The following is a 27,430-nucleotide window of genomic DNA, read 5'->3' as shown; positions in this document are numbered from 1 at the left end:
GTTTATTGATATAACTGATGCTGTTTACCTGCTGTGTGCATTATTTTATCTACTGACAGGTTTTATTGTCTCACACAGAGAGACGAGAGGAGCAGCTATGAGTCTAACTGCAGCAGCCAGAGGATTTGTCGTCTTCCTCCTCTCTGTGTCAGGTACTGTAGATCTACAGTTACATTCATCACATTAAAAGAGGGGAATCTGGGAAAATGTGGGACTGAAGGTCACATGTGGAAATAAGCAAATCAGAGTTGTGTGAAAGGAAAGCTTCCCAGAAACATGACAAATATTACTTTTGTGTGCAAATGTGGAAACAGCCCATATGCATAGGGTCTTGGTTTGTTTTTGTGTCACTTGCAGTGGAAATGATATTATATCTGAACAATCCTGTTCTATGATGACCAACTTCCTTTTACTTCTGACATTTGCATAAATCAGCTGTGTGCTAAACACTCTTACATGCTGTAAACTGAGCATATTGTGGCTTTTCTTATTGAGTATTCCCTCCTCACCCTGTGAAAACATATCGCCCTGTTTAATCAGTTCTAAAGTCGACCCTGGTTGCAGAGGCGACAGCTCAAGTGGCCGACAGTTAGTTTCTATCTGCAGCTACTTTTATCATGGTGAAGTGTTTTGGAGGGATATTGGTCTCACAGTGAAATCAAGTTATATTGTCTCAACTTTTCTTATATCATCATCGTGTCATCATCTGCACCAAACCCTGCTACTGTAGTTCCTTCTGTATTGTATGAGTACAGTGTGATATTTCCGTGTTCTGTGTCGATAGTAATGATTGGCTTTTATCTTATCTTTGAATCAGAGCTGCTGTAAACAGTTTCCTCCGCCTCAGTGCTCTGCAGTTATTTTTAGTTTCACACTCAGCAGCAGCCTGACCACAGAGTGAACAGACAGGAAACTAACCAAGAAAAGCACTGACTCTAGTAATTTATATTTCTTATCTTATCCTTGTCGATAAAGAGAATTAAAAATGTCTCAGGTCCTTCATTCCTGTTCTCTTCACTGCAGCTTCACACTGGATAATGTCCTGCCTCAGTGCACGTAGAGACTAACTCTAGAAAGCATGTGCACGTCTTCCTCTCTTCTTTAGTACTGACTGTGTAACTGTGCAAACACTGTGTGTTGAACTTCGCTATGCTTCACTGGTTAAACCACCACGTAAATTCAACTAGAACCACCTCTTGGTTGTATGCCTCCATGCACCAGTCATGTTGCAGTTATATTTTACATCCAGGTCTGTGAAAACATGTATGCTTCAGACTTCTTCCCTCCATCAGCTCAGAAGATTTTTACAGTCAGTTCAGTTTTCAGGTGGCCACCCAAGATTAGAGCCACCAAGTCAGTATCTGACCCACTGTCTTAAGACCTCCCTTCTGTTCCAGAGTTATGACATTGAGAAGTTGTCAGTTGTCTTATTGACTGATTGTTTACTGAAGTCATTGATTTTGATTGTGGTTCCTGATGTGCTCTGTGTTACAGTGATACAGGGTCAGAATGGCTGGGGAGTGACTTACACCTCTACTGAGATCTGTGCTGTAAAAGGATCAACAGTGGAAATACACTGCAGCTACACATACCCATCCAGAATAAATGACCTTGATACCAAAGTTGAGAAATCATTCTGGTTCATTGATATGACAGATGATGTGTTTGTGGATCTGAAAACAGACCCACAGTATTCAGGTCGTGTGCAGTATCAACATGATGAGATTAGGAATGACAGCACTCTGAGAATCACAGACCTGAGAAAGAGCGACTCAGCTGTGTACAAGTTCAGGTTCATAACAAACCAACCAAGTGGAATATTTTTTTTTCAACCTGGAGTCACTCTGTCTGTCACAGGTAACATTCTCACTGGAATATTTAACAATTCACATCCAAATGTTCACATTCTTGAAAATACTGTGAATTGCTGTATAATTGCATGTATGTATTAACACAATTAATATTTCTGTTCCTTCTACACATATTTAGACCTCAAGGTCAGCAGATCATCTTCATCTTCTTACCTTCAGTGTCACAGCAGTCGTTATTTACCTCGTAATACTTCCTACGTCTGGTACAAGAATGGACAGAAGATACAGGAAGGCACATCTCCTTATGTAGACTTCAGTTCTGATTCTGCAGACAGCTATTCCTGTGCTATAAAAGGATGTGGAGGCTTCCCCTCTCCTTCAGTGTGTGAGTTTACTTACAGTCTTCTACTGTTATATCACCATCTGCTGGAGCCTCTAAGCCATTGCACTGACACGTCTTCAAATGAAATGTTTTCATGTTTTTCTCCTCCAGATGCTCCAAAGCTTCCCTCTGTGTCAGTGAGTCCCTCTGCTGAGATAGTGGAGGGCAGTTCAGTGACTCTGACCTGTAGCAGTGATGCTAAGCCAGCAGCTAACTATACCTGGTACAAGGAGAATGGAAATTTACACCATCATCTTCAGAGACAAAAACCACAACTTGTCTTCAGCTACATCCAGCATACATTAGAAAATAAACACAGTAACATACCGTGAAATAATTATTTAGACATTAGGGCTGAGAACGTGTTACTGATTTACCGTACTTCCTTTATATCATACAAAAAAAACTACTTTGACTTTATATTACAGTTACTGAAGTCTGCTGCTAAATTCAGCATCACGTTTCGCTCAGAACAGTTTGAATAAATCAGAGGTTAAAAAAACGTGAACTGCGTCATTAACGCAGGTGAGCGGAGGATTAGCAGGGAAACATCACATTTATTCACTTTACATGGAGCTACTGTTAATACTGAATTATGTGTCAGTATCTCTCAATAATCATCAGAAATCATAAATTATCTTTAGAAGGAGCAGATGTTTACCTTAAGCTAGCTCGAGCCATGTTAAAGTTAACAATACTTTACCAGAGCAAGGCAAGCTAATTGCTAGCGTGCTAGGTTGAAATGGAAAAAAGAAAACAATGCTTTGAGATGACTGTCAGAGATGGCAGAGGTATGATCACATAATCCTGTCTGAGCTATAACAGGTGGTGTGTTCCCTCTTGCTCTTGGAAAGAAGAATAGAGAACTGTAAACAAACTGTAACCACTGGAAATCGCCGGTTTCAGTTCAGTGCCGGAAGTCACGCACATAGATCGCGCAAGGGATCATGGGGGCTAGGAAGAAGGTGGATACTAGCAGTTTGTTTTGCCAAAAATGTTTTGAAGGAAATAAAATTGCCTCCTGGATTTACGTGGCAACATGTTTTGTTTTTTTTTGATGGATTGTAGGAGAAACTTGTTTTTGAACCTCACGCAGTTACATTACAGAACCATCATCATCAGTTGGCACCAAAACTTCTCTGGAGAAAATGAAATTACATATAAAAATGTGAAGGAACAACAAAGTATATTGATTTTTGAGGGTGTGCAGAGTGATGGCCTTGGCTGACACTGATTAGCAGGATTAGGTCTAGTATTGTTATTATAATGGGTGCCTCTCTAGTGTAGTGGTTAGAGACCTTGTCACTGTAGAAGGTCCAGGGTTCGAACCCTGCTGGTGTCAACATCAGCAAAGGCATGCGATCGCAAGTGGCTCCCACAACCGAATCAAACAGGATAAAACGGGATCAGATTAATTTGAGCCAAGTCCTCAACATGGGCCCCTAAGCTTGTCAAAAACGGGAAGTTCCAGACATAAAAGTGGATTCATTGATATTATACCGCTCCTATTTAATCCTATAAAGTCCAGTAACAAACTTTGCTCCTTATACCTTCTTAATTTAGCATTGCCACAGTTCAGTCACAGATCCATCTAAAGTTTCAGATGCTTCCACAAACACAGCTATTGCTCTTTCTAACACAACACATGATTTTCATTGATTTATTTTATATTTTCCAGATGCTCCAAAGCTTCCCTCTGTGTCAGTGAGTCCCTCTGCTGAGATAGTGGAGGGCAGTTCAGTGACTCTGACCTGTAGCAGTGATGCTAAGCCAGCAGCTAACTATACCTGGTACAAGGAGAACCAAAAACTGCTTCAGGGACCAGAAGGAAATTATCGTTTCGCCTCCATCAGCTCTGAGGACAGAGGAATCTACTACTGCGAGTCTGAGAATCAGTATGGATGGATCACATCATCGTCTTTATCAGTAGATGTTCAGTGTAAGTACAAAACAGGCAAATCTGGTGTCGCGTGACATATGACATGTAGCCACAGTGGACCTGGTTCACATGTAATTCTTTTGGCACAGAACACTTATTGACAATCCCCAGAGAAGTGATGTGAATTTACTGGTAACTGTGGTCTGTTTGTGTAGGCTGACAGACAACAATAACTCTAGATAGTTTTTGTTTCTGAAATACATTCCCTTAATCTAACATGCAACATTTGATGTGAATGACATTAGACTTGGACAGTATCTGTTTTTAATACTTTAATACCCTCCTGATATCTAACTGGGGTGTACAGTCTAATTGAGGAAAAAGCCTTTTATTACTCCTGTAACATTATCCCCACCACTTGCAGTCGCCATCTTTCTCAACCCAGCTGCCTGTTCCACCAGTAGACACTGACCTCTGGTGGTGCGTGCTGTGCACTACAATACATCACCTTAATACAGCATCTCTGTATCAGTTTGATAGAAGGAGGAACATCTGTATTTTTGATAGTACTGAAAGTCCTACATTTGGGATTTCTGAATACCCTGATATACTGTAACACCATGATACTGCTCAAGCCTAAATGACACAGGTCTGTGTAAATCTCCTCCAGATGCTCCAAAGCTTCCCTCTGTGTCAGTGAGTCCCTCTGCTGAGATAGTGGAGGGCAGTTCAGTGACTCTGACCTGTAGCAGTGATGCTAACCCAGCAGCTAAATATACCTGGTACAAGGAGGATGAAGACTCACCAAAAGCATCAGGACAGATCTTCACCATCTCTAACGTCACAGCTGAACACAGTGGGAATTATTACTGTGAAGCCCAGAACACAAGAGGACGTCATAACTCCACCTTACATCTGACTGTTGTGGCAGGTCCTGTCAGAGGTAGATGACACTGACTGACTAACAGACAGAATGACATGGCAAAGTGATTTATCAAAATAATCCTACTAATGAGTTGTATCACATATCTGTGTATATTTCTACATCATTCAGTAATGAATATCTTCAGGTTGACTCTGGTGGTCTTGGTGCTGACTCTTCTGCTTCTCCTGAGTCTGTGGACGAGGTAAGACAATAAAAATCCATCCGTTCAGTCACTGCTCTTTATTTTGTTCTAACCTTCTGTGTTTGTTGTTGACTCGATCCAGGAAGAAGAAAACTCTGAGCTTCACCACTGAACCACAGAAACCTGTAGAGATAGAGGTGAGAGAGAAAGAGAGGCCCTGTTGACAAAACTTCCTCTATATCACAGTTCTAATAACTTGGCTCATAAAAACACTTGAACATGAAGGAGATGTGAAGCAAATTCATGTTTAAAACACAACTTGCTGAGTAGGAACCAGTAAAGAATTTGGCCAAAACAAACTTTCAGCAAATCAATGAAATCAAATAAAACTCTTAATATATGCAGGTTTCATGAATAAGCCTCATTTTGTGGTCTCTCTCCATCAGTTAGACTCATGTCCTGCGTATGAGAACGTCTCAGACGCTGCAGCACAGACAGAAGACACAGAGGAGCAGGAAGACCTGGTGTGAAGTCCAGTCAGGTTAGAGCCTCCTGCATCAAATAAAACAGGCCCACTTCAGATTTATAGTCACAGTTCCAACCATAACTTTACACAAGTTTTATGTGATTGTCTTCAGATGCACTTGAACCAGAGGCGGGACTCACCTGATGGAAACAAAGTAGTACCACATGGAAATATCCGTGTGGAGAGTGAGGCTGTGGAGGATGTGGGGGAAGTGGATACATTTACTTGTAGGTCCATTATGAGACAATATGCACAGATATGCAAAAGGCCTCACCACCTCTCCTACACTGGATCAAAACACAGACTTTGTTGTGACTTTGCCTCTTTTTCTGTTTGTGTGTGTCTGCTTGGCTTCATTTTTAGTCCCTTCCTGGTTGGTGTGTGTTACTCTGAGTGACACTTTGTAGATGGAGGCCTTGGAGCCCCTGGGCCTGTACCTGTTAGGTCCATTCAGCCTTTAACTTAATGTCAGTTTTCAGTAGCAGCAGCAGGTAGGAGTCAGCAGCACAGGCAGTCAGCAGCAGCATGTAGCACAACGTTTAGAAGAATGTGGTGTTGGCAGCTTGAACTGAATCATGTCGAGGTGTCAAACATGATTTATAGTTTAGATCAGCTGATGGTCAGGTGCTGTGTGACTCACTGACTTATAACTCACTGCTTAAACTATGCAAGCTTATTTCTACCTGTACAGTTATATTACAGAAGTGTAGACATTGAATTTGTTATGGAAAATGTTATCATGTAATTCCACATAATAAATATATTGTGAAAAATCCTAATCAGCTTCTTTTCAAAGTGTTCCTGTGTCTGATTCAAGTAAACAGTCAGCTTCAACAACAACTTGTGCAACACCCTGATGATGCACCTTTGTTTCACTAAAACAAGTTGTTTCAAAGAGTTTACTGTTGACACTCTCTGAACTTAATCTGGACCTCTGATGCTTCAAATCAAGTGTTCTGGGTAAAAGACTTAAACTGCCAAAGGTTTTACTGATAAAATGTGAACATGAACCAGGAGTGAATTTAAATTTGAGTCATCAACCAGTGATGGATGGTAAAGTGTTGTTTCAGGGTGCTGATTCAGTATCTGTGATGTTTCACTGTCCTCTAGTGGGGAAGCTTCAGTGTGACACATTCAGGCTTCATCACTCTGAGTGCTCCCTCCACTGTCTGCTTTAAAGGGTCAGTTCACCCAAATTACAAAAAAAACATATTTTCTCTTTTACCTCCAGTGGTATCTAGACATGCAGGTAGGTCTTTGGGTGTTTTTTTAAATATAGGGTGACTCTTTTTTTTTCTAATTTGAATGTAGGACTTCTCTACACACAGTTTATCCACAACTGAATCACCTAAACAAGCCAAAGTCCATCAAAGTATTGTTCTATTCAACATCATTGCATCACCATTGTGTGTCGATACAAAATCTTACCTGTCCATCAAATTATGTGTGGGGCGGCTGTAGCTCAGGAGGTAGGGCAGGGCGCCCACCATCCTCCAGCCCACATGTGGAAGTATCCTTGAGCGGAAGACATGTTCATGTTTGGTTAACTCTAACAGGCATGTGAGTTTCTCACCTCTCAGTGTTCTGCATTTCTCTGAAAACAGAAGCAACCTGACCACAGAGTGATGAGAGAAGAAACCAACTGAGAAAAAAAATGAACATCATTTTCCATCCCTTCTTTTAACTAATACTCTTCATTCCATCCTGTTCAATAAAACTGCCTCATGGTTCACAGGTTGAATACGTTCCTGTTCTGTCACTACAGCTGCAGACTGTGTGACATCCTGTGGCGCACATAGAGATGAACTGTCTGTCTGTTTTTCTTTTCTCTTTATGAATGCTCTCTTGTGGTGTCGGTCAGATGTTTGCAGGAAAACAGCTTTGATATCATAATTCTCTTGTTTAAACTAGAATTTTGAAAACTTGAATTCATGTAACGCCTCTCTAGCCTTCTGACCACTGAATTTGTCTCATCTTGCATGTTAATAATCTAACCAGGAAGCAAATGTCGACATTTACCAGTCTGATATCTAACTTCTGCTCACTGACAACAGAGGAAAGGCATCTTTGAAGACGACGTCCTTCTTCACTGTGAGTAGAAACAGTTTATTGATGTAACTGATGCTGTTTACCTGCTGTGAGCATTATTTTATCTACTGACAGGTTTTATTGTCTCACACAGAGAGACGAGAGGAGCAGCTATGAGTCTAACTGCAGCAGCCAGAGGATTTGTCGTCTTCCTCCTCTCTGTGTCAGGTACTGTAGATCTACAGTTACATTCATCACATTAAAAGAGGGGAATCTGGGAAAATGTGGGACTGAAGGTCACATGTGGAAATAAGTAGATCAGAGTTGTGTGAAAGGAAAGCTTCCCAGAAACATGACAAATATTACTTTTGTGTGCCAGTGTGGAAACAGTCCATATGCATAGGGTCTTGGTTTGTTTAATCAGTTCTAAAGTCGACCCTGGTTGCAGAGGCGACAGCTCAAGTGGCCGACAGTTAGTTTCTATCTGCAGCTACTTTTATCATGGTGAAGTGTTTTGGAGGGATATTGGTCTCACAGTGAAATCAAGTTATATTGTCTCAACTTTTCTTATATCATCATCGTATCATCATCTGCACCAAACCCTGCTAGTTCCTTCTGTATTCTGTGAGCTCAGTGTGATATTTCCGTGTTCTGTGTTGATAGTACTGATTGGCTTTTATCCTATCTTTGTATCAGAGCTGCTGTAAAGAGTTTCCTCCGCCTCAGTGCTCTGCAGTTATTTTTAGTTTTCACACTCAGCAGCAGCCTGACCACAGAGTGAACAGAGAGGAAACTAACCAAGAAAAGCACTGTCTGTGAAAACATGGATGCTTCAGACGTCTTTCCCTCCAGCAGCTCAGGAGGTCTGTACAATCAGTTCAGTTTCCAGGTGGGCATGATGATGTCACAGTGAAGCTGACCTCTGACCTTTTGGATATGAAATGTCATCACTTCATCACTTCATCCTTTGACTCTTAGCAATTGAGCCTTCACTAAGCCCCTCCCTTAAACGGTCAGATAAATAGATAGATAGATAGATATCTATTTGAGCAAAAGAAATACTGGTAACATTAATTGCGAGACAGACATGTTGTCATACTGATATCTTTTAGCAATTTGTGAACCGACGCCTTACACCTGACTATCCAGATCTTGTAGCTGCTCTCCCTTTGTCTGCCCCACATAACTCAACAGGAACTTAAATTTAAACAATATATTGACTTACCCTGCTGCACAAGAACGTTGTTGTTCCTGTATATATTTGTTACAGAAGCACATTGCATTTACTGGATAAAAAAAAATTAGACACCTTATCTCGTAATTACGAGATCCTTATCTCGTTAAGTGTCTTCGTAAAGTGAAAAATTTGTCAATCATTCTCCGTCTATAATTTTGCGCCCATGCCCACCTCTATTTGTTTTTCACCTCTCTCTCCAGTTCTGCTGTATTGACACTGGGTTTAATATATTTTGCCCTGCTCTACTCTACTTCAACGCTACTTAGCTCTCTCTCTACTCTACCAGTAGACTACCACATCCACCTGTTGCACAAAACACACACAGCAGTGTTTCCCCTAGGATGGAGTTGTAGCAGCGGAGGTGAAGCACACGCATGAAAAATAATTTTCACATGCATGAAACGTTTTTGTATGCTTGCAAAGCACAGCCTGCTGGGATGTTTCTGTGTATCTACTGGCACCAGAAGGGCTCTTTAGGACTAAGTACATACATACATGTGTGCACAGTATGAGCAGGTGAAATGTCTGTCTAGCTTACATATGAGGTGTCTCAAGATTTAGGAACATACAATTGTATTGAATATCATAAAAGTAAAAAGTCACTTGACATGCTGCAGTTTTGTGCTATGACCTATGTAAGTGCTGGAAGTTGTTATTTACGTGACAACGCCTGAACGCAACACAAGCTCAGCAAGAGTGCCGTGCTGCGCTGCTCTGCGAGCAGCGTGTTTGTCTGTGCGTAACAACAGTCTGTTGATGGTTATTTACACACTGTCCATTTCAATAACTTCAGGTTTGGTCAGGAAAATGCGGCCCGAGCCACATTCCACACTCTGCTCACCTGTGTGTGTGTGGCGGAACTCCACCGTGTGCGATACAGAGAGCAGAGCAGAATTGTTAACGCATGACCATGCAGAGACAGAAATGACACGATGACATAACACCATAAATAGTATATTGTTATGTTATTATATGAAGCATCCGTTGCGCAAAATAATATCAATGGGGGCTGTGGGCAGGACATTGTTACACAGTGTGTGCCTGTGACTTCAGGCAGAGAGACCGCTGCATCAGAGCCGAAGAAGCATGTTTTAAAATACATTTATTTTATCAATTAGTTATTAACTTTTACTATTTTTAGCAACTTGCCCAATCGGGCAAGTGAGTTGTTAGTTTACATGCCCGACCTTGAGTTTTACTTGCCCCAGGTAATCGGGCAATCGTTATTGTTGAGCCCTGAATTTGAAAGCTATTTCTCAAGACAAGTTCTGTAATTACCTTGTCCGCTTTCATTCTGTTTATATCTTAACAGGAGCTGGCCACTACCGTGGTGCTGAAACTAAATCAATCGATGTCAGGCACATCGATCACCCACCATTTCATCAGTGCATAAGTCACACACAGCCTACTTATTTTTCTTCTTATTATTATTTTTCTTCCGCCAGATTTTGGTGCGTAACTTGTGCCACAGCTCTGAGCGCACACAGGGTCTTCATAAAACATAGATTCAAGATTCAATATTTACAGTAAGGACACACGTTTCCCTGCAGAATGAAATTAGTTCTTTTCTGTCACCATTTAACGCCAAACAATATAAATCGTACTCGTCGTACTCATACTCGTACTCGTCGTCCTCCGCTTATCCAGGTCCGGGTCGCGGGGGCAGCAGCCTCAGCAAAGAAGCCCAGACAGTCCTCTCCCCAGCCACTTCGGTCAGCTCTTCCGCGGGAACCCTGAGGCGTTCCCAGGCCAGCCGGGTGATGTAGTCCCTCCAGCGTGTTCTGGGGCGGCCCCGGGGTCTCCTCCCGGTTGGACACGCCCGAAACACCTCCCAAGGGAGGTGTCCAGAAGGCATCCTTACCAGATGCCCGAACCACCTCAACTGACTCCTCTCGATGTGGAGCTCCTCACCCTATCCCTAAGGCTGAGCCCAGCCACCCTGTGGAGAAAACTCATTTTGGCCGCTTGTACTCGCGATCTCGTTCTTTCGGTCACTACCCAGAGCTCGTGACCATAGGTGAGGGTTGGAACGTAGATCGACCGGTAAATCGAGAGCTTCGCTTTCTGGCTAAGCTCCCTCTTCACCACAACGGACCGGTTAAGTGCCTGCATCACTGCTGACGCCGCCACAATCCGCCTGTCAATCTCCCACTCCATCCTACCCTCACTCGTGAACAAGATCCCGAGATACTTAAACTCCTCCACCTGAGGAAGGACCTCCCCCCGGACCTGGAGTGGGCAATCCACCCTTTTCCGGCTGAGGACCATGGCCTCAGACTTGGAGGTGCTGATTCTCATCCCAGCCACTTCACACTCGGCTGCGAACCGTCCCAGCGAGAGCTGGAGGTCACTGTTTGATGGAGCTAGGAGGACCACGTCATCCACAAAAAGCAGGGACGAGATCCTCCCATCACCGAACCTGACACCCTCCACCACTCGGCTGCGCCTAGAAATTCTGTCCATAAAAGTTATGAACAGAACCGGTGACAAAGGGCAGCCCTGGCGGAGTCCAACCCTCACCGGGAACAGGTCCGACTTACTGCCAGCCACGCGAACCAGACTCATGCTCCTTCGGTACAGGGACTGGATGGCCCTTAGCAAGGGGCCACCAACCCCAAACTCCCAGAGCACCCACCACAGGATGCCCCTGGGGACACGGTCGTAAGCCTTCTCCAAATCCACAAAACACATGTGGACTGGTTGGGCAAACTCCCATGCCCCCTCCAGCACCCTGGCGAGGGTAAAGAGTTGGTCCACAGTTCCGCGTCCAGGACGAAAACCACATTGCTCGTCCTCAATCTGAGGTTCAACTATCGACTGGACCCTCTTCTCCAGCACCCTGGAGTAGACCTTACCGGGTAGGCTGAGGAGTGTGATCCCCCTGTAGTTGGAACACACCCTCTGGTCCCCTTTCTTGAAAATGGGGACCACCACCCCGGTCTGCCACTCCAGAGGCACTGCCCCCGATGTCCACGCAATGTTGCAGATGCGTGTCAGCCAGGACAGCCCTACAACATCCAGAGCCTTGAGATATCCAGGACGAATCTCATCCACCCCCGGGGCTCCGCCGCCTCGGAGTTGTTTCACTACCTCAGCAACCATGGCCTCACCGAACTCCTCCCATGCCCGAGTTTTTGCCTCCACGACTGCAGCCGCTGCGTTCCGCTTGGCCCGCCGGTACCCGTCAGCTGCTTCCGGAGACCCACAGACCAACCATGCCCTGTAGGCCTCCTTCTTCAGGACGGCGGATTACCGCCGCGACTGTCCCCAGTGGCCTTGCGGCCACAGCTCGCAACCGCCGCCTCGACAATGGCAGAGCGGAACAAGGCCCATTCGGACTCAATGTCCCCCTCTGCCCTCGGGACGCAGTCGAAGCTCTCCCGGAGGTGGGAGTTGAAGATCATCTGGACAGGTTCTTCCGCCAAAAGCCAACTTCTGTAACCGAGGATCGGACCGCCAAGACCCCCGCCTTGGTCTGCTGCCCAATCCACATTGCACCAAACCCTTCTGGATCCCTCTGCGGGTGGTGGGCCTGCAGGGGGACGAGCCCATGTAGCCGGTTCAGGCTGGGCCCGGCCGGACCCCATGGGCGAAGGCCCGACCACCAGGCGCTCGCCCACGGGCCCCAATCCCAGGCCTGGCTCCAGGGCGGGGCCCCGGTAACCCTCCGGGCCGGGTACAGGTGTCCTTGTTTGTATCCGTCATGAAAGGTCTTTTAATATAAATCTGACACTGACACACAATATAAATCTGAAGTATAAAATAGATCAAAATATATATGGTGCGCACTGTTGTCCTTGCTTAGTGTAATACTCCGTCGTAATTTACAATATCCATCTTATTTTCAAACACGGAAGTAAATAGTGATCAACTTCTGTGTTTTTGTGCGTGACTTCCAGTCAGCCGCTTTCCCTCATGCTTTCCGTTACCGGAGCTAACGGTGCAAGCTAATTTTTTTCAATTTTCAATTGTTTATGTTAGTGAATCAGTTAGTTAGTTAGTTAGTCTGTGTATTTTATATAGAGAACTGTGCCCGCGTTTCCATTATCCGGTAACTGCCGATAAAATAATTCCCTCTAAACGCGAATAAATCGCACGTCAATCAAAGACTATGAACCAAAAAAGCACAATCTATCCCGAGTGAGACAAACTGCTTGATCCCCGTCTCCAGTGTACCAGCAGAGAACCTGCAGAACCGAATCAGTGAAAAACACACCGGGCTAAACAGTGTCTCTACCTGAGCAGCTGAAGCTGCAGCTCGCACCCTCGGCACACAGACACACAGACGGTGCTTCTGCATGCCAGCCAAACGTGTGCGCAACTGTGAGAAATAAATATGTGAGGTGTACGCTGCTTTTCTATCTTTTTTTCTTTCTTTCTGTCAGCGACATACACTCCTAACACAGGACGGGTTGTTTTTATTGACTGAGTTGATTATTAAGCCATAGTGATGCGCGGATCGGCTCTGATAGCACCCGAATCAGCATGTACGCATCAACCATCCAGCCGTTACAACATGATTGAGCTAGCAAAGCAGTTTTGTGTTGCTATGTGTGGTATTTATTCAGTTTTGGGAAATCATGATGTCTAGAAAGCATCAGTGGCTGCAGCTGACAGGGACAGCTAATACTAGCAGCAAAGCTAACATCAGGACGTCATCTGTTAAAAGCCTCCCGTTGTCGGATAGGACATGAAACTACTCCAGTTAGCTCAATCATGTTATAATTTAGACTGAGTGTCAGACTGAAGCTCCCAGAACCTTCAGTCTGACATTGCCTCCATTGAAGGCGATTTACAACAATCTAACCAATCAGTAGAGATCAACGACTCACCCAGAATCTGACGTCATTATCATCCATGCCTCGGGGGTGCCGAAAACAAGCGAGCATTGCCCGTTTAAAATGTCTCCGTCATCGTGCACGCCCAGCTGGATCGCCGTTAAATCCAGTTTAGCAGCTTCCTTAATTTGGTCCTCCATTAACGCGAGTAGTGGCGAAATACCTCTATAGCATCGTTAATGTGGTCTGTAGGATCTGTAGCGATCGCCATTGTTGCTATCCTCACCAGTTACCCACCAGCATACAGCTTGCCATCAGCGTGGCGCTGATTGGCTAATCGCTAGACCCGCCCCCACCCCGGCGTTCATTGGTCCGTCCATCGTTTGGACGAGATAAATCGCAAATTCATTGCAGTATGCCAGACCAGAGATGCAAGCCTACTCAGTTGAGTGGGCGGGGTCTATGGTCTGGAAACAGGCTAGTTGTCACTAAGACATCCGTTGGAAAAAATATTTTTTTCACAGACCGTTTATTGAGGTATTGAGTTATTACAGACACCGCTAACGGCTAACGGTTAGCTCAGCTAATCTACGATAACCATTGTGTTTATAGAATTCACAAACATCAGATTAGTCTAAACGGTGATATAGTGACATGAGAAATGTGATATACAGTGTATATATATATATATGTATATATATATAGCTAAACTCAACAAGGTAAACAACAAGGCGATTCCCATTTACACAGTGGTCAAGAGTGCTGGACCGGAAGTGACGCACAAAAAAAATGGCTGCGTTCTGTTTTGCCTCCATGTTTCCGTGAAAAATAAGGTGAATATACACATAAAGATATGGGATATAGTCAAGATGGCACCACCCGAGTGGCAGCTGGTTACAGTAGTTCTGACCCCCCTTCGTGGATGTGCAGTATGTGGTTCTGAGTGAAGCAGTGGCTAATGTGGCACCTTTCCTGATCTAATAATTATGATAATTATGTCAAGACGTGTGGTGCCTGACACTTGGCATTGTGACCGATGAGCTTCTCCCTCTATTTTAATGTTCTCGTGATTTATACTCCGCCAGCAGATGATATTGTGAATGTAGCTCTCAAATGCATATTGAAGACCTTTCTGTTGGCTTCTCTCTGATATCTCCGAACAGTGTTTCCAGAAATTTGATGTTATTTCCTTTGGAATATCTCTCACTGATATCGCTAAAAAACTCCATATTTCTTATGCTAGGAGCAAAAGCTTGACAGACATAGCAACAGTAACTAAGGGGGGCGGGGCTTAGCGATGGGTCAGTTGCCATGGCCACCCCTTGGGGGCACCAGTGACTACTGCCCGACTGCCATATCCCAGAAGAGTGTGTAAAAATACTTGAATTTATGTTTTTGGGGCGGTTGACATATGAGATGCACTTTTCTGAGATTTTCTTGACAGTTTTTTTAAATGAATTGAACAAAGCTGAAACACACAGAAAGTTCTATATTCTAGTTAGATGCAACATGTGGAACATTTTATGACAATGACTGCAGATGATCAGTCTGATAATTGAGGACCTCAAAGCTTGTCCAGGTTATCTTTCCCCAAATCACATCAGTACTTTTTTGTCTTATTGACTGATTGTTTACTGAAGTCATTGATTTTGATTGTGGTTCCTGATGTGCTCTGTGTTACAGTGATACAGGGTCAGGATGACTGGGGAGTGACTTACACCTCTACTGAGATCTGTGCTGTAAAAGGATCAACAGTGGAAATACACTGCATCTACAGATACCCATCCAGAATAAATGGCCTTGATACCAAAGTTGAGAAAGCATTCTGGTTTATTGATTTGAAGGATGGTGTGTATGTGGATCTGAAAACAGACCCACAGTATTCAGGTCGTGTGCAGTATGACTGTGATGAGATTAGGAACTACTGCACTCTGAGAATCACAGACCTGAGAGAGAGCGACGCAGCTGAGTACAAGTTCAGGTTCATAACAAACCAACCAGGTGGAACATTTACAGGTCAACCTGGAGTCACTTTGTTTGTCACAGGTAACATTCTCACTGGAATATTTACCAATTCACATCCAAATGTTTAATTTATTGAAAATACTGTGAATTGCTGTATAATTGCATGTACAATTAATATTTCTGTTCCTTCTACACAGATTTAGATCTAAAGGTCAGCAGATCATCTTCATCTTCATTTTCTTACCTTCAGTGTCACAGCAGTCGTCATTTACCTGATCATACTTCCTACATCTGGTACAAGAATGGAAAGAAAATAAAAGAAGACACATCTCCTTATGTAGACTTCAGTTCTGATTCTGCAGACAGCTATTCCTGTGCTGTAAAAGGATGTGGAGGCTTCCCCTCTCCTTCAGTGTGTGAGTTTACTTACAGTCTTCTACTGTTATATCACCATCTGCTGGAGCCTCTAAGCCATTGCACTGACATGTCTGTGTTAAATTGTTTAATGCTCTCATTTAGCTAATTTACCAACCAGAGATCATCAGTAGACATGACAGTGTCCAAACACACTGAACCAACTTCATTTCCTTGGTCTTCTGTCTTAAGCACAGCTAATCTGTTGGACAATTACACACACACACACACACACACACACACACACACACACACACTCATCTTCAAATTAAATGTTTTCATGTTTTTCTCCTCCAGATGCTCCAGAGCTTCCCTCTGTGTCAGTGAGTCCCTCTGCTGAGATAGTGGAGGGCAGTTCAGTGACTCTGACCTGTAGCAGTGATGCTAACCCAGCAGCTAAATATACCTGGTACAAGGAGGGTGGACATTTACACCATCATCCTCAGAGACAAAATCCACAGCTTGTCTTCAGCTCCATCCAGTCCTCTGACTCTGGAGAGTATGACTGTAAAGCTGAGAATGAGCTGGGGAGGAGGTCGTCTTATTACATCTCTATAGATGTGAAATGTGAGTAAAACACTGCTAATTCAAAAAGCATCATGCAACTAATGACTACATTTTAAAGCTTTATTACCCAGCCAGGCTGATGGCTCTGATTGTTTCACATTCACAGTCTGCTGCTGCAGTTCACTGAGCAGCTACAGCAGATGATGAAAAGGTAGTTTTATTAACAGTTGGCTCCCAGATCTGAAATGATGTTCAGGGGATTCAAACCATCAGTAATCCAAAACACCACCTCAGGCTTCTGTCCTGTCATCAACCCTGCTTCCTACAGATGATGCTCCTGTACTAGCAGTTTGCTTTGCCAAAAATGTAGCCTGGTATTTATAACTAATTTAAGACAGCTTATTTAAAAAAAACAACTTACAAATCTTGTTTATGAAAATATTCAGTTATTAAGTTCAGTATAAAAAAAATGTGCTACTGATAAATGCTTTATTTATCTTCGTCAAATTTCAATCACAAAACTACCTCTAAAGTTTCCAATGCTTCCACAAGCATACATTTAACTCTATTCAACACAACACATGAATATATATTCATGTTGGTTAAATTATTTTATGTTTTCCAGATGCTTCAAAGCTTCCCTCTGTGTCAGTGAGTCCCTCTGCTGAGATAGTGGAGGGCAGTTCAGTGACTCTGACCTGTAGCAGTGATGCTAACCCAGCAGCTAAATACACCTGGTACAAGGAGAATGAAGACTCACCAAAAGCATCAGGACAGATCTTCACCATCTCTAACGTCACAGCTGAACACAGTGGGAATTATTACTGTGAAGCCCAGAACACAAGAGGACGTCATAACTCCACCTTACATCTGACTGTTGTGGCAGGTCCTGTCAGAGGTAGATGACACTGACTGACTAACAGACAGAATGACATGGCAAAGTGAGGGTGAGGCTGTGGAGGATGTGGGGGAAGTGGATACATTTACTTGTAGGTCCATTATGAGACAATATGCACAGATATGCAAAAGGCCTCACCACCTCTCCTACACTGGATCAAAACACAGACTTTGTTGTGACTTTGCCTCTTTTTCTGTTTCTGTGTGTCTGCTTGGCTTCATTTTTAGTCCCTTCCTGGTTGGTGTGTGTTACTCTGAGTGACACTTTGTAGATGGAGGCCTTGGAGCCCCTGGGCCTGTACCTGTTAGGTCCATTCAGCCTTTAACTTAATGTCAGTTTTCAGTAGCAGCAGCAGGTAGGAGTCAGCAGCACAGGCAGTCAGCAGCAGCATGTAGCACAACGTTTAGAAGAATGTGGTGTTGGCAGCTTGAACTGAATCATGTCGAGGTGTCAAACATGATTTATAGTTTAGATCAGCTGATGGTCAGGTGCTGTGTGACTCACTGACTTATAACTCACTGCTTAAACAATGCAAGCTTATTTCTACCTATACAGTTATATTACAGAAGTGTAGACATTGAATTTGTTATGGAAAATGTTATCATGTAATTCCACATAATAAATATATTGTGAAAAATCCTGACCAGCTTCTTTTCAAAGTGTTCCTGTGTCTGATTCAAGTAAACAGTCAGCTTCAACAACAACTTGTGCAACACCCTGATGATGCACCTTTGTTTCACTAAAACAAGTTGTTTCAAAGAGTTTACTGTTGACACTCTCTGAACTTAATCTGGACCTCTGATGCTTCAAATCAAGTGTTCTGGGTAAAAGACTTAAACTGCCAAAGGTTTTACTGATAAAATGTGAACATGAACCAGGAGTGAATTTAAATTTGAGTCATCAACCAGTGATGGATGGTAAAGTGTTGTTTCAGGGTGCTGATTCAGTATCTGTGATGTTTCACTGTCCTCTAGTGGGGAAGCTTCAGTGTGACACATTCAGGCTTCATCACTCTGAGTGCTCCCTCCACTGTCTGCTTTAAAGGGTCAGTTCACCCAAATTACAAAAAGACATTTTTTCTCTTTTACCTCCAGTGGTATCTAGACATGCAGGTAGGTCTTTGGGTGTTTTTTTAAATATAGGGTGACTCTTTTTTTTTCTAATTTGAATGTAGGACTTCTCTACACACAGTTTATCCACAACTGAATCACCTAAACAAGCCAAAGTCCATCAAAGTATTGTTCTATTCAACAACATTGCATCACCATTGTGTGTCGATACAAAATCTTACCTATCCATCAAATTATGTGTGGGGCGGCTGTAGCTCAGGAGGTAGGGCAGGTGGCCCACCATCCTCCAGTCCACATGTGGAAGTATCCTTGAGCAAGATACGGCTGTTCCATTGGTGTGTGAGTGTGTTAAACTGAGTAGCAGGTGGCACCTTGTAGCCTCGGCCATAAGTGTATGAATGTGTGTGACTCATAGTGTAAAAAGCACTTTGAGTGGTCGGAAGACATGATCTTGTTTGGTTAACTCTAACAGGCATGTGAGTTTCTCACCTCTCAGTGTTCTGCATTTCCCTGAAAACAGAAGCAACCTGACCACAGAGTGATGAGAGAAGAAACCAACTGAGAAAAAAAATGCACATCATTTTCCATCCCTTCTTTTAACTAATACTCTTCATTAAACCTGTTCAATAAAACTGCCTCATGGTTCACAGGTTGAATACGTTCCTGTTCTGTCACTACAGCTGCAGACTGTGTGACATCCTGTGGCGCACATAGAGATGAACTGTCTGTCTGTTTTTCTTTTCTCTTTATGAATGCTCTCTTGTGGTGTCGGTCAGATGTCTGCAGCAAAACAGCTTTGATATCATAATTCTTTTAGAATTTTTCAAAACAACCCAACTTTGTCGATTTGTGGGTATTTATTTAGTAAACAGACTTGAATTCATGTAACGCCTCTCTAGCCTTCTGACCACTGAATTTGTCTTATCTTGCATGTTAATAATCTAACCAGGAAGGAAATGTCGACATTTACCAATCTGATATCTAACTTCTGCTTACTGACAACAGAGGAAAGGCATTTTTGAAGACGACGTCCTTCTTCACTGTGAGTAGAAACAGTTTATTGATGTAACTGATGCTGTTTACCTGCTGTGAGCATTATTTTATCTACTGACAGGTTTTATTGTCTCACACAGAGAGACGAGAGGAGCAGCTATGAGTCTAACTGCAGCAGCCAGAGGATTTGTCGTCTCCCTCCTCTCTGTGTCAGGTACTGTAGATCTACAGTTACATTCATCACATTAAAAGAGGGGAATCTGGGAAAATGTGGGACTGAAGGTCACATGTGGAAATAAGCAGATCAGAGTTGTGTGAAAGGAAAGCTTCCCAGAAACATTACAAATATTACTTTTGTGTGCAAATGTGGAAACAGCCCATATGCATAGGGTCTTGGTTTGTTTAATCAGTTCTAAAGTCGACCCTGGTTGCAGAGGCGACAGCTCAAGTGGCCGACAGTTAGTTTCTATCTGCAGCTCCTTTTATCATGGTGAAGTGTTTTGGAGGGATATTGGTCTCACAGTGAAATCAAGTTATATTGTCTCAACTTTTCTTATACCATCATCGTGTCATCATCTGCACCAAACCCTGCTAGTTCCTTCTGTATTCAGTGAGCTCAGTGTGATATTTATGTGTTCTGTGTCGATAGTAATGATTGGCTTTTATCTTATCTTTGAATTAGAGCTGCTGTAAACAGTTTCCTCCGCCTCAGTGCTCTGCAGTTATTTTTAGTTTTCACACTCAGCAGCAACCTGACCACAGACTAACTCTAGAAAGCATGTGCATGTCTTCCACTCTTCTTTAGCACTGACTGTGTAACTGTGCAAACACTGTGAATATTTACAGTATGTACTACCACCAGTGGCACGCCCACAAAGTGTTCATAAGGGTGGTCAGATGGGGCCACTGAAATGTTGGTGTGACACACCAAAACTAAAAGCGATAACTGAATTTCAGGAATTCTATTCTGCTGTTGTAGTTTATAGTTTAGATGAAAACTATGTCAATATGGAGAGTTAAGGAATTGCACACTGATATACTTTGGTTTCTGATTTCACAGTTAATGATGCAAATTACCTGATGTCCATTGTCTTATAACGGCAAAACATTTACTGGCAACAAGCCTTCTGAAGTTTAGGGGAGACTTGTGGGTTCCAATAGAAATCATTTTCATTTAGATATCTTGAGGTGAGAGTTCAAGTGACTCCTTTGAAAATGTCTAAACTTGGAACATATTTTAGCCCCGTTTCTGACAAGCTATGCTGACATGTCTAGTTTAACAGGAAACCACTACCTTCTTGCTAGGTTTAAAAAGTGCACCACAGCCTCCTAAAAGCAGGAATGTCAGCCTCCAGTTAGTGTGTAAGAAGACTTTTAATTTGATGTTTTTCTGACATTTTCTTGACAGTTTTTTAAATAAATTGAACAAAGCTGAAACACACAGAAAAGTCTATATTCTAGTTAGATGCATCTTGTGGAACATTTTATGACAATGACTGCAGATGATCAGTCTGATAACTGAGGACTTTAAAGCTTGTCCAGGTTATCGTTCCCCAAATCACATCAGTACTTTTTTGTCTTATTGACTGATTGTTTACTGAAGTCATTGATTTTGATTGTGGTTCCTGATGGGCTCTGTGTTACAGTGATACAGGGTCAGGATGACTGGGGAGTGACTTACACCTCTACTAAGATCTGTGCTGTAAAAGGATCAACAGTGGAAATACACTGCAGCTACAGATACCCATCCAGAATAAATGGCCCTGATACCAAAGTTGAGAAAGCATTCTGGTTTATTGAAAAGAAGAATGTCGAGAATGTGTATCTGAAAGATGACCCACGGTATTCAGGTCGTGTGCACTATGACCGTGATGAGATAAAGAATGACTGCACTCTGAGAATCACAGACTTGAGAGAGAGCGACTCAGCTGTGTACAAGTTCAGGTTCATAACAAACCATCCCAATGCTTATACTGGTGAACCTGGAGTCACTTTGTCTGTCACAGGTAACATTCTCACTAGAATATTTAACAATTCACATTCAAATGCATAATTGCATGTATGTATTAATACAATTAATATTTATGTTCCTTCTACACATATTTAGATCTCAAGGTCAGCAGATCATCTTCATCTTCTTCCCTTCAGTGTCACAGCAGTCGTTATTTACCTGATCATACTTCCTACATCTGGTACAAGAATGGACAGAAAATAAAAGAAGGCACATCTCCTTATGTAGACTTCAGTTATGATTCTGCAGACAGCTATTCCTGTGCTGTAAAAGGATGTGGAGGCTTCCCCTCTCCTTCAGTGTGTGAGTTTACTTACAGTCTTCTACTGTTATATCACCATCTGCTGGAGCCTCTAAGCCATTGCACTGACACGTCTGTGTTAAATTGTTTAATGCTCTCATTTAGCTAATTTACCAACCAGAAATCATCAGTAGACATGACAGTGTCCAAATACACTGAACCAGCTTCATTTCCTTCATCCTCAGACGCACAAATTCATTTTTAAATTCAACGTTTTTATGTTTTTCTCCTCCAGATGCTCCAAAGCTTCCCTCTGTGTCAGTGAGTCCCTCTGCTGAGATAGTGGAGGGCAGTTCAGTGACTCTGACCTGTAGCAGTGATGCTAACCCAGCAGCTAAATATACTTGGCACAAGAGGAATGGAAATTTATTCCATCATCTTCAGAGACAAAAACCACAACTTGTCTTCAGCTCCATCCAGTCCTCAGACTCTGGAGAGTATTACTGTAAAGCTGAGAACGAGCTGGGGAGGAGGAGGTCTAATTACATCTTAGATGTGAAATGTGAGTAAAACACTGCTAATTCAAAAAGCAACATGCAACTAATGACTACATTTTAAAGCTTTATTACCCAGCCAGGCTGATGGCTCTGATTGTTTCACATTCACAGTCTGCTGCTGCAGTTCACTGAGGTATAGGTTGAGTAAAACAATTTCGAAGGAGGTCTTGAGCTTCCAAATCTAGAGCTGTATTACTATTCTTCTCAGATGTTCTGTTCTATATAGGTTTGCTACAGGTTGCTTTATAGGATTTAACACAAAAATGATTGGTGGCAGGGAAGAGAAGGGGGGGTCTCTGGTAATCCATGTAGGAGGGCACTAAGTTTCTTCACTCAAAAGGGTCATGACGAGGTAATGTGTGGCCAAGAACCACATACAGGTCTATTATTGGTTACTGTAGCCCGTCAGTTAGCATTATAGAGGAGACAACAACCTGTCTCACAATGTCTGAAGTAGGTAAATAACATAGTTACCATAATAATTGTGTTGCTCCTCCTGGTTTGTGGCAGTCCATACCTAAAAACTGGTGTGTAAACAAAGATTCATAAGTTGTCTCTCATTTCTCCTCCAGATGCTCCAAAGCTTCCCTCTGTGTCAGTGAGTCCCTCTGCTGAGATAGTGGAGGGCAGTTCAGTGACTCTGACCTGTAGCAGTGATGCTAACCCAGCAGCTAACTATACCTGGTACAAGGAGAACCACACAATATTTCAGGGACCAGAGGGAAATTACTATTTCAAGTCCATCCGCTCTGAGGACAGAGGAATCTACTCCTGCACGTCTAAGAATCAATATGGACAGATCAGGTCATCTCTATCAGTAGATGTTCAGTGTAAGTACAAATAGGCAAATCAGGCATGCTGTACACTATCAATATCACTTGATTCACCTGATTATTAATACATCACCTTAATACAGCATCTCTGTATGAGATGAAAGAAAGAGGAACATCTAGAGTTTCGATAGTACTGAAAGTCCTACATTTGGGATTTCTGAATACCCTGATACACTGTAACACCATGATACTGCTCAAGCCTAAATGACACAGGTCTGTCTAAATCTCCTCCAGATGCTCCAAAGCTTCCCTCTGTGTCAGTGAGTCCCTCTGCTGAGATAGTGGAGGGCAGTTCAGTGAATCTGACCTGTAGCAGTGATGCTAACCCAGCAGCTAAATATACCTGGTACAAGGAGAATGAAGACTCACCAAAAGCATCAGGACAGATCTTCACCATCTCTAACGTCACAGCTGAACACAGTGGGAATTATTACTGTGAAGCCCAGAACACAAGAGGACGTCATAACTCCACCTTACATCTGACTGTTGTGGCAGGTATGTTTTACATTCATGTTTTCAGCGAGGGCAGGAAACCTAGTTGGAGTGATGTGAGGACTCTAAAACTTCACCTGGGCCTCCCTCGGCATATGGTTGAATAGATCATGGCTGAATTTTCATTTTTGGGTGCACTATCCCTTTCACCATGATGTAATACATGCACTGTTTGGTCATATATTACTCTGTGGGGCGAATGGGCCCAAACATGCTGCAACACCCTGATTAACTGTGTTTTGTTTAGATCGTAGTTCCTCAGGAGCAGGGAAGTTAGTAGCTGCTGGAACAATCACTGTTGTTCTCCTGGCTGTCATACTCCTCGCTGTGTTCCTGTGGATCAGGTGAGCACTTCTGTTTTGACCGAATCATTGTTTGTTAAATCACTGAAAGTCAGTTTGTCACACCTAAAACTTTGAATGATTTTTTATTTTTTTTCGATTGATTCTCTGGACCAGAAAAAAGAGAGCTTCCAGGGACTCGTCTGAGCCTGGAGAGAGAGCAGACAACAGGGAACAGGTGAGAAAAGTGACGTTTATTATTCAGGAACAAAATAAATTCTGGTTCCTGTTCATTCACACTGCTGAGTCAACCACTCATCTGACTGAGAGGAACCTCATGTTGCTCTTTTCACATCCTTCTTTACAGATGTTAATTTCTATCATGCTCTCTTTGATTCGTCTCTTGTCTTGGATGTGACCAAGGTCTTGTCTACACAATTACAGTTTGTGTTTTTCTTTTTTTTCTTAGCGGATATTTTCCCCGACTCAGTTCATAATGCGTCCAAACAGCACCTGTCATGGGGGAATGGTACACCGCCGGACAGCATCAATTTGAAATGCTGCCAGTAACGATGTGATATAAGGAGCTGGACAGTCCCTATAGAGTGGGTGGGTGGGGTGATAGATGGCTCCAATAAACCCTGGACTTCAACCCAGGAACCTGGTGTTTGCTTCCTGTATGAATGTAGAGCCAAATCATGTGCTGTTGTAGCCTAAACCTAGCCACCTGCTTTTCTTGATGTCCCATTGTAGCTTGCAACATCCCTGAAGATCATCACCTTTGTGATGGGGGAGACCATCAAAGATAACTAATGCTGACAAGTGTTTGGGCCGTTTTTGTGTTCTTGAGTAAACAGAGATATTTTGTAGAACAAAGATTGTGTGGACAGAATTTTCTTTTTTAAAATGTCGACAAAAATTTCCATTTCTGAAAAAAAAAAAATATATATATATATATATATACACACATGCGGACGGGGCCTAAACTCCTGGTACTTTCAGAGTCTCACCTGCTTTTTGTCCTTTCCTCTTCTTCTGTCATACAGCAGCATGTTGGTGAAGCAGTGATATTAAACACATTATTACAACAGCTGCTGTTGCTTTGACTTTTTCTGTCCTGGTTGTAATCCTCTGCCTTATTTAAAATAAATGTTGTCTCTGTGATGTCTACCTGGTCAGAGACAGCCAGAGGAGCAGGGTGACCTTCAGTATGCCAGCATCCATTTCTCCAACAACCAGGCAGATCCTCTCTACTCCAACATGAGACCAGCTCAGCCCCTCAGACACACGGAGCAACGAGAAGACGTTGAGTACGTTACCGTCAAGTTCAACAGTGCCAGAACTGCCCCGAGGTGAGCAGCTCCTCACACACCAACGTTATCCTCACTACAAGTAAAATGACATAACTGTGAAATCAATGCATTGCATTTTCCCGCTCTCTATTGTTAGTTTGTTTGTATATAATTAGAATGATGTTATTTGATACTATCTACAGAACCAGAGGTCGGGGAGGTGGAGAGGATCCAGCTGCATTGTACAGCACAGTCAACAAAACCAGATGACCACAGCAGGAATTGCATTTACAATCTGATATGTCAGATATATAATCGGGTAACTTTTGATTTTTAAAACACATTTCTCAGGATGGGTCTCAAGAATGTACAAAGAGACAATTTTACATCTTAGAGAAACTCAAATTCATGAATTCAACGTACTACAGAAGCCGAGATTTTTTTTAATGCAGTTACATCAAGATCACAAGTTAATTATTTTGTTTGGTTTAATGCATGTTGATTCTTGAGATAATTTATCACAAGAAAACAACTTTTGCTTTTTCAAAATTATGGGATAATTACTGAGACCTTGAAAATGAGTGTGTGGTTCATTTGATCACACCTGATTTCAGCCTTCAAGATCAACTGGCATGAGGAGGATTCATAAGTAGGGCTAAGATGCTTTGTGAATAATTTTCATCTTTACGAAGTTACAAGGAAAAATGAGAAAACGTCACAATTTTTAGAAATTTCTTGGTATTTCAATTTTGTACTTTGGAGCAACTCTTTGTACGTTGGAAGCTTTAAGAATATGGGCCCTGATTGTCACTGACAGTCTGCATGGCTGCATGTTTACAGGAATATAAGCGGGATATTCATTTTCATTAGCCATGTACATGAACAGTTTAGTAGGAACATTGTCTTTTTTTTTAAATAAAAGGAAAAATCCAGAATATTTTGTGCATGTAAATGTAGTTACAGAGAGGCAGTGCAGACCTCAAAGTTTAAACTGTGACATGGAAGGACTGCAAAATGTCTCCGTGGTGACAAATCACACCTGAGATCTCTTATGTATTATAAGTTACAGCTTATTAAATATTATTATTTTGCTGCTTCCCTGTTGAAGGGGAACATGTGTTTGCTGATAGTTGCAGTTTCCAACTGTTGCCACTAGATATTAGTAGTGAGTTCTATTTTACTGATAACAGACAACTTCCATCATCCTGTCAAGTACATTTCTCTCATTCTGTATACAATATATCTTTACCATGTTTTCCTTGTTTCCTCTTTTTTATTTGATTTTATGTTTTACCAGTTTGAACACAGCTGGTTTTATTGTTGAGTCAAGTGTCATTTATCAGAATCCTTATGCTTATTTTGTGAATTATCTCTACACTGCACCTGCTCATGAATTATTTACATCCCTGTCTTCTTTATACACATATCTGAAGTGTTTTTGTTTTGTATTTGTTTGTACTTTTAACCCCATGTATTTACATTTAGATTTTGTACTTGTGCTTTATTGTTTCATCTCGCTTAATTAAAAAAAAAATGCATCATAGCAGTTAAGATCTTTTCTTTTCTTCCCCTCTTACTCGTGTTGTTTGGCCTGATGAGTTAGTGTCTTTTTGGTAATAGGTCATTTGAACAGTGTTTGTTGTGCAGTCTTTTGTGTTTGTTATTAACCCTTTAACATCTCATTTGTCTTCTGCTCTGATTAAACAGCACTGGGTTTAAGACTAGTTAATAATCTACTCAGTGGCACTACAGGGTGCTATTTAGGAGGACTAGTAGAGGTGAGCGGTCTGAGTCCATGAAATCAAATATTGCTATTATACTGCTATTTATTGCAGCTGGTCAGTGTTTAATGTACACGTTAGAAACTGTCGAGCAAATTGTGTTCTGACGAGTGTGTTGGATGAAAATGGACCCCATATCCCAAGTTATTAGCCCTGCACACTATCAGGTGTTACTGCATTGTTTCCCTTTGATTGTTTGCATTACCTGCAGCAGCTTACTGAAGTGAACAGGAGTCCTCTGGACTGCCTCTCAGATTTAGCATGGATTACTGAAGGAGTTTACCAGGCACAGGCCCAGGGGCCCAAAGTGTCAGGAGGCCCCTCTGGCCTTCACGTGCAAAATGTCACTTTATTTAACATGTACCAACCAGGAGGAGACTCAAAATG

At 42.4% G+C, this 27,430-nt stretch overlaps 1 protein-coding gene and 1 long non-coding RNA gene across 2 annotated transcripts; both read left to right on the top strand.

The window, feature by feature from the left end:
* Positions 1-5,279: 5,279 nt before the first annotated feature.
* On the top strand, positions 5,280-6,376 carry LOC144462510 (uncharacterized). Its single transcript, XR_013490789.1, has 3 exons — positions 5,280-5,336; positions 5,586-5,680; positions 5,778-6,376. It is a non-coding gene; the product is annotated as an uncharacterized LOC144462510 (long non-coding RNA).
* A 9,930-nt stretch (positions 6,377-16,306) lies between these two features.
* LOC144462499 (B-cell receptor CD22-like) lies at positions 16,307-26,774 on the top strand. The gene is made up of 7 exons (XM_078166450.1): positions 16,307-16,654; positions 22,937-23,194; positions 23,432-23,692; positions 23,937-24,033; positions 24,148-24,208; positions 25,150-25,322; positions 25,466-26,774. The coding sequence occupies exons 1-7, from the start codon at positions 16,360-16,362 to the stop codon at positions 25,530-25,532; spliced, it is 1,212 nt and encodes a 403-aa protein (XP_078022576.1). The 5' UTR covers positions 16,307-16,359; the 3' UTR covers positions 25,533-26,774.
* The last annotated feature ends 656 nt before the right edge of the window (positions 26,775-27,430 follow it).

This window comes from Epinephelus lanceolatus, chromosome 3, assembly GCF_041903045.1.
Source record: "Epinephelus lanceolatus isolate andai-2023 chromosome 3, ASM4190304v1, whole genome shotgun sequence".
Classification (NCBI taxonomy): domain Eukaryota; kingdom Metazoa; phylum Chordata; class Actinopteri; order Perciformes; family Serranidae; genus Epinephelus; species Epinephelus lanceolatus.
This window is presented reverse-complemented; position numbering and strand designations above follow the sequence as displayed.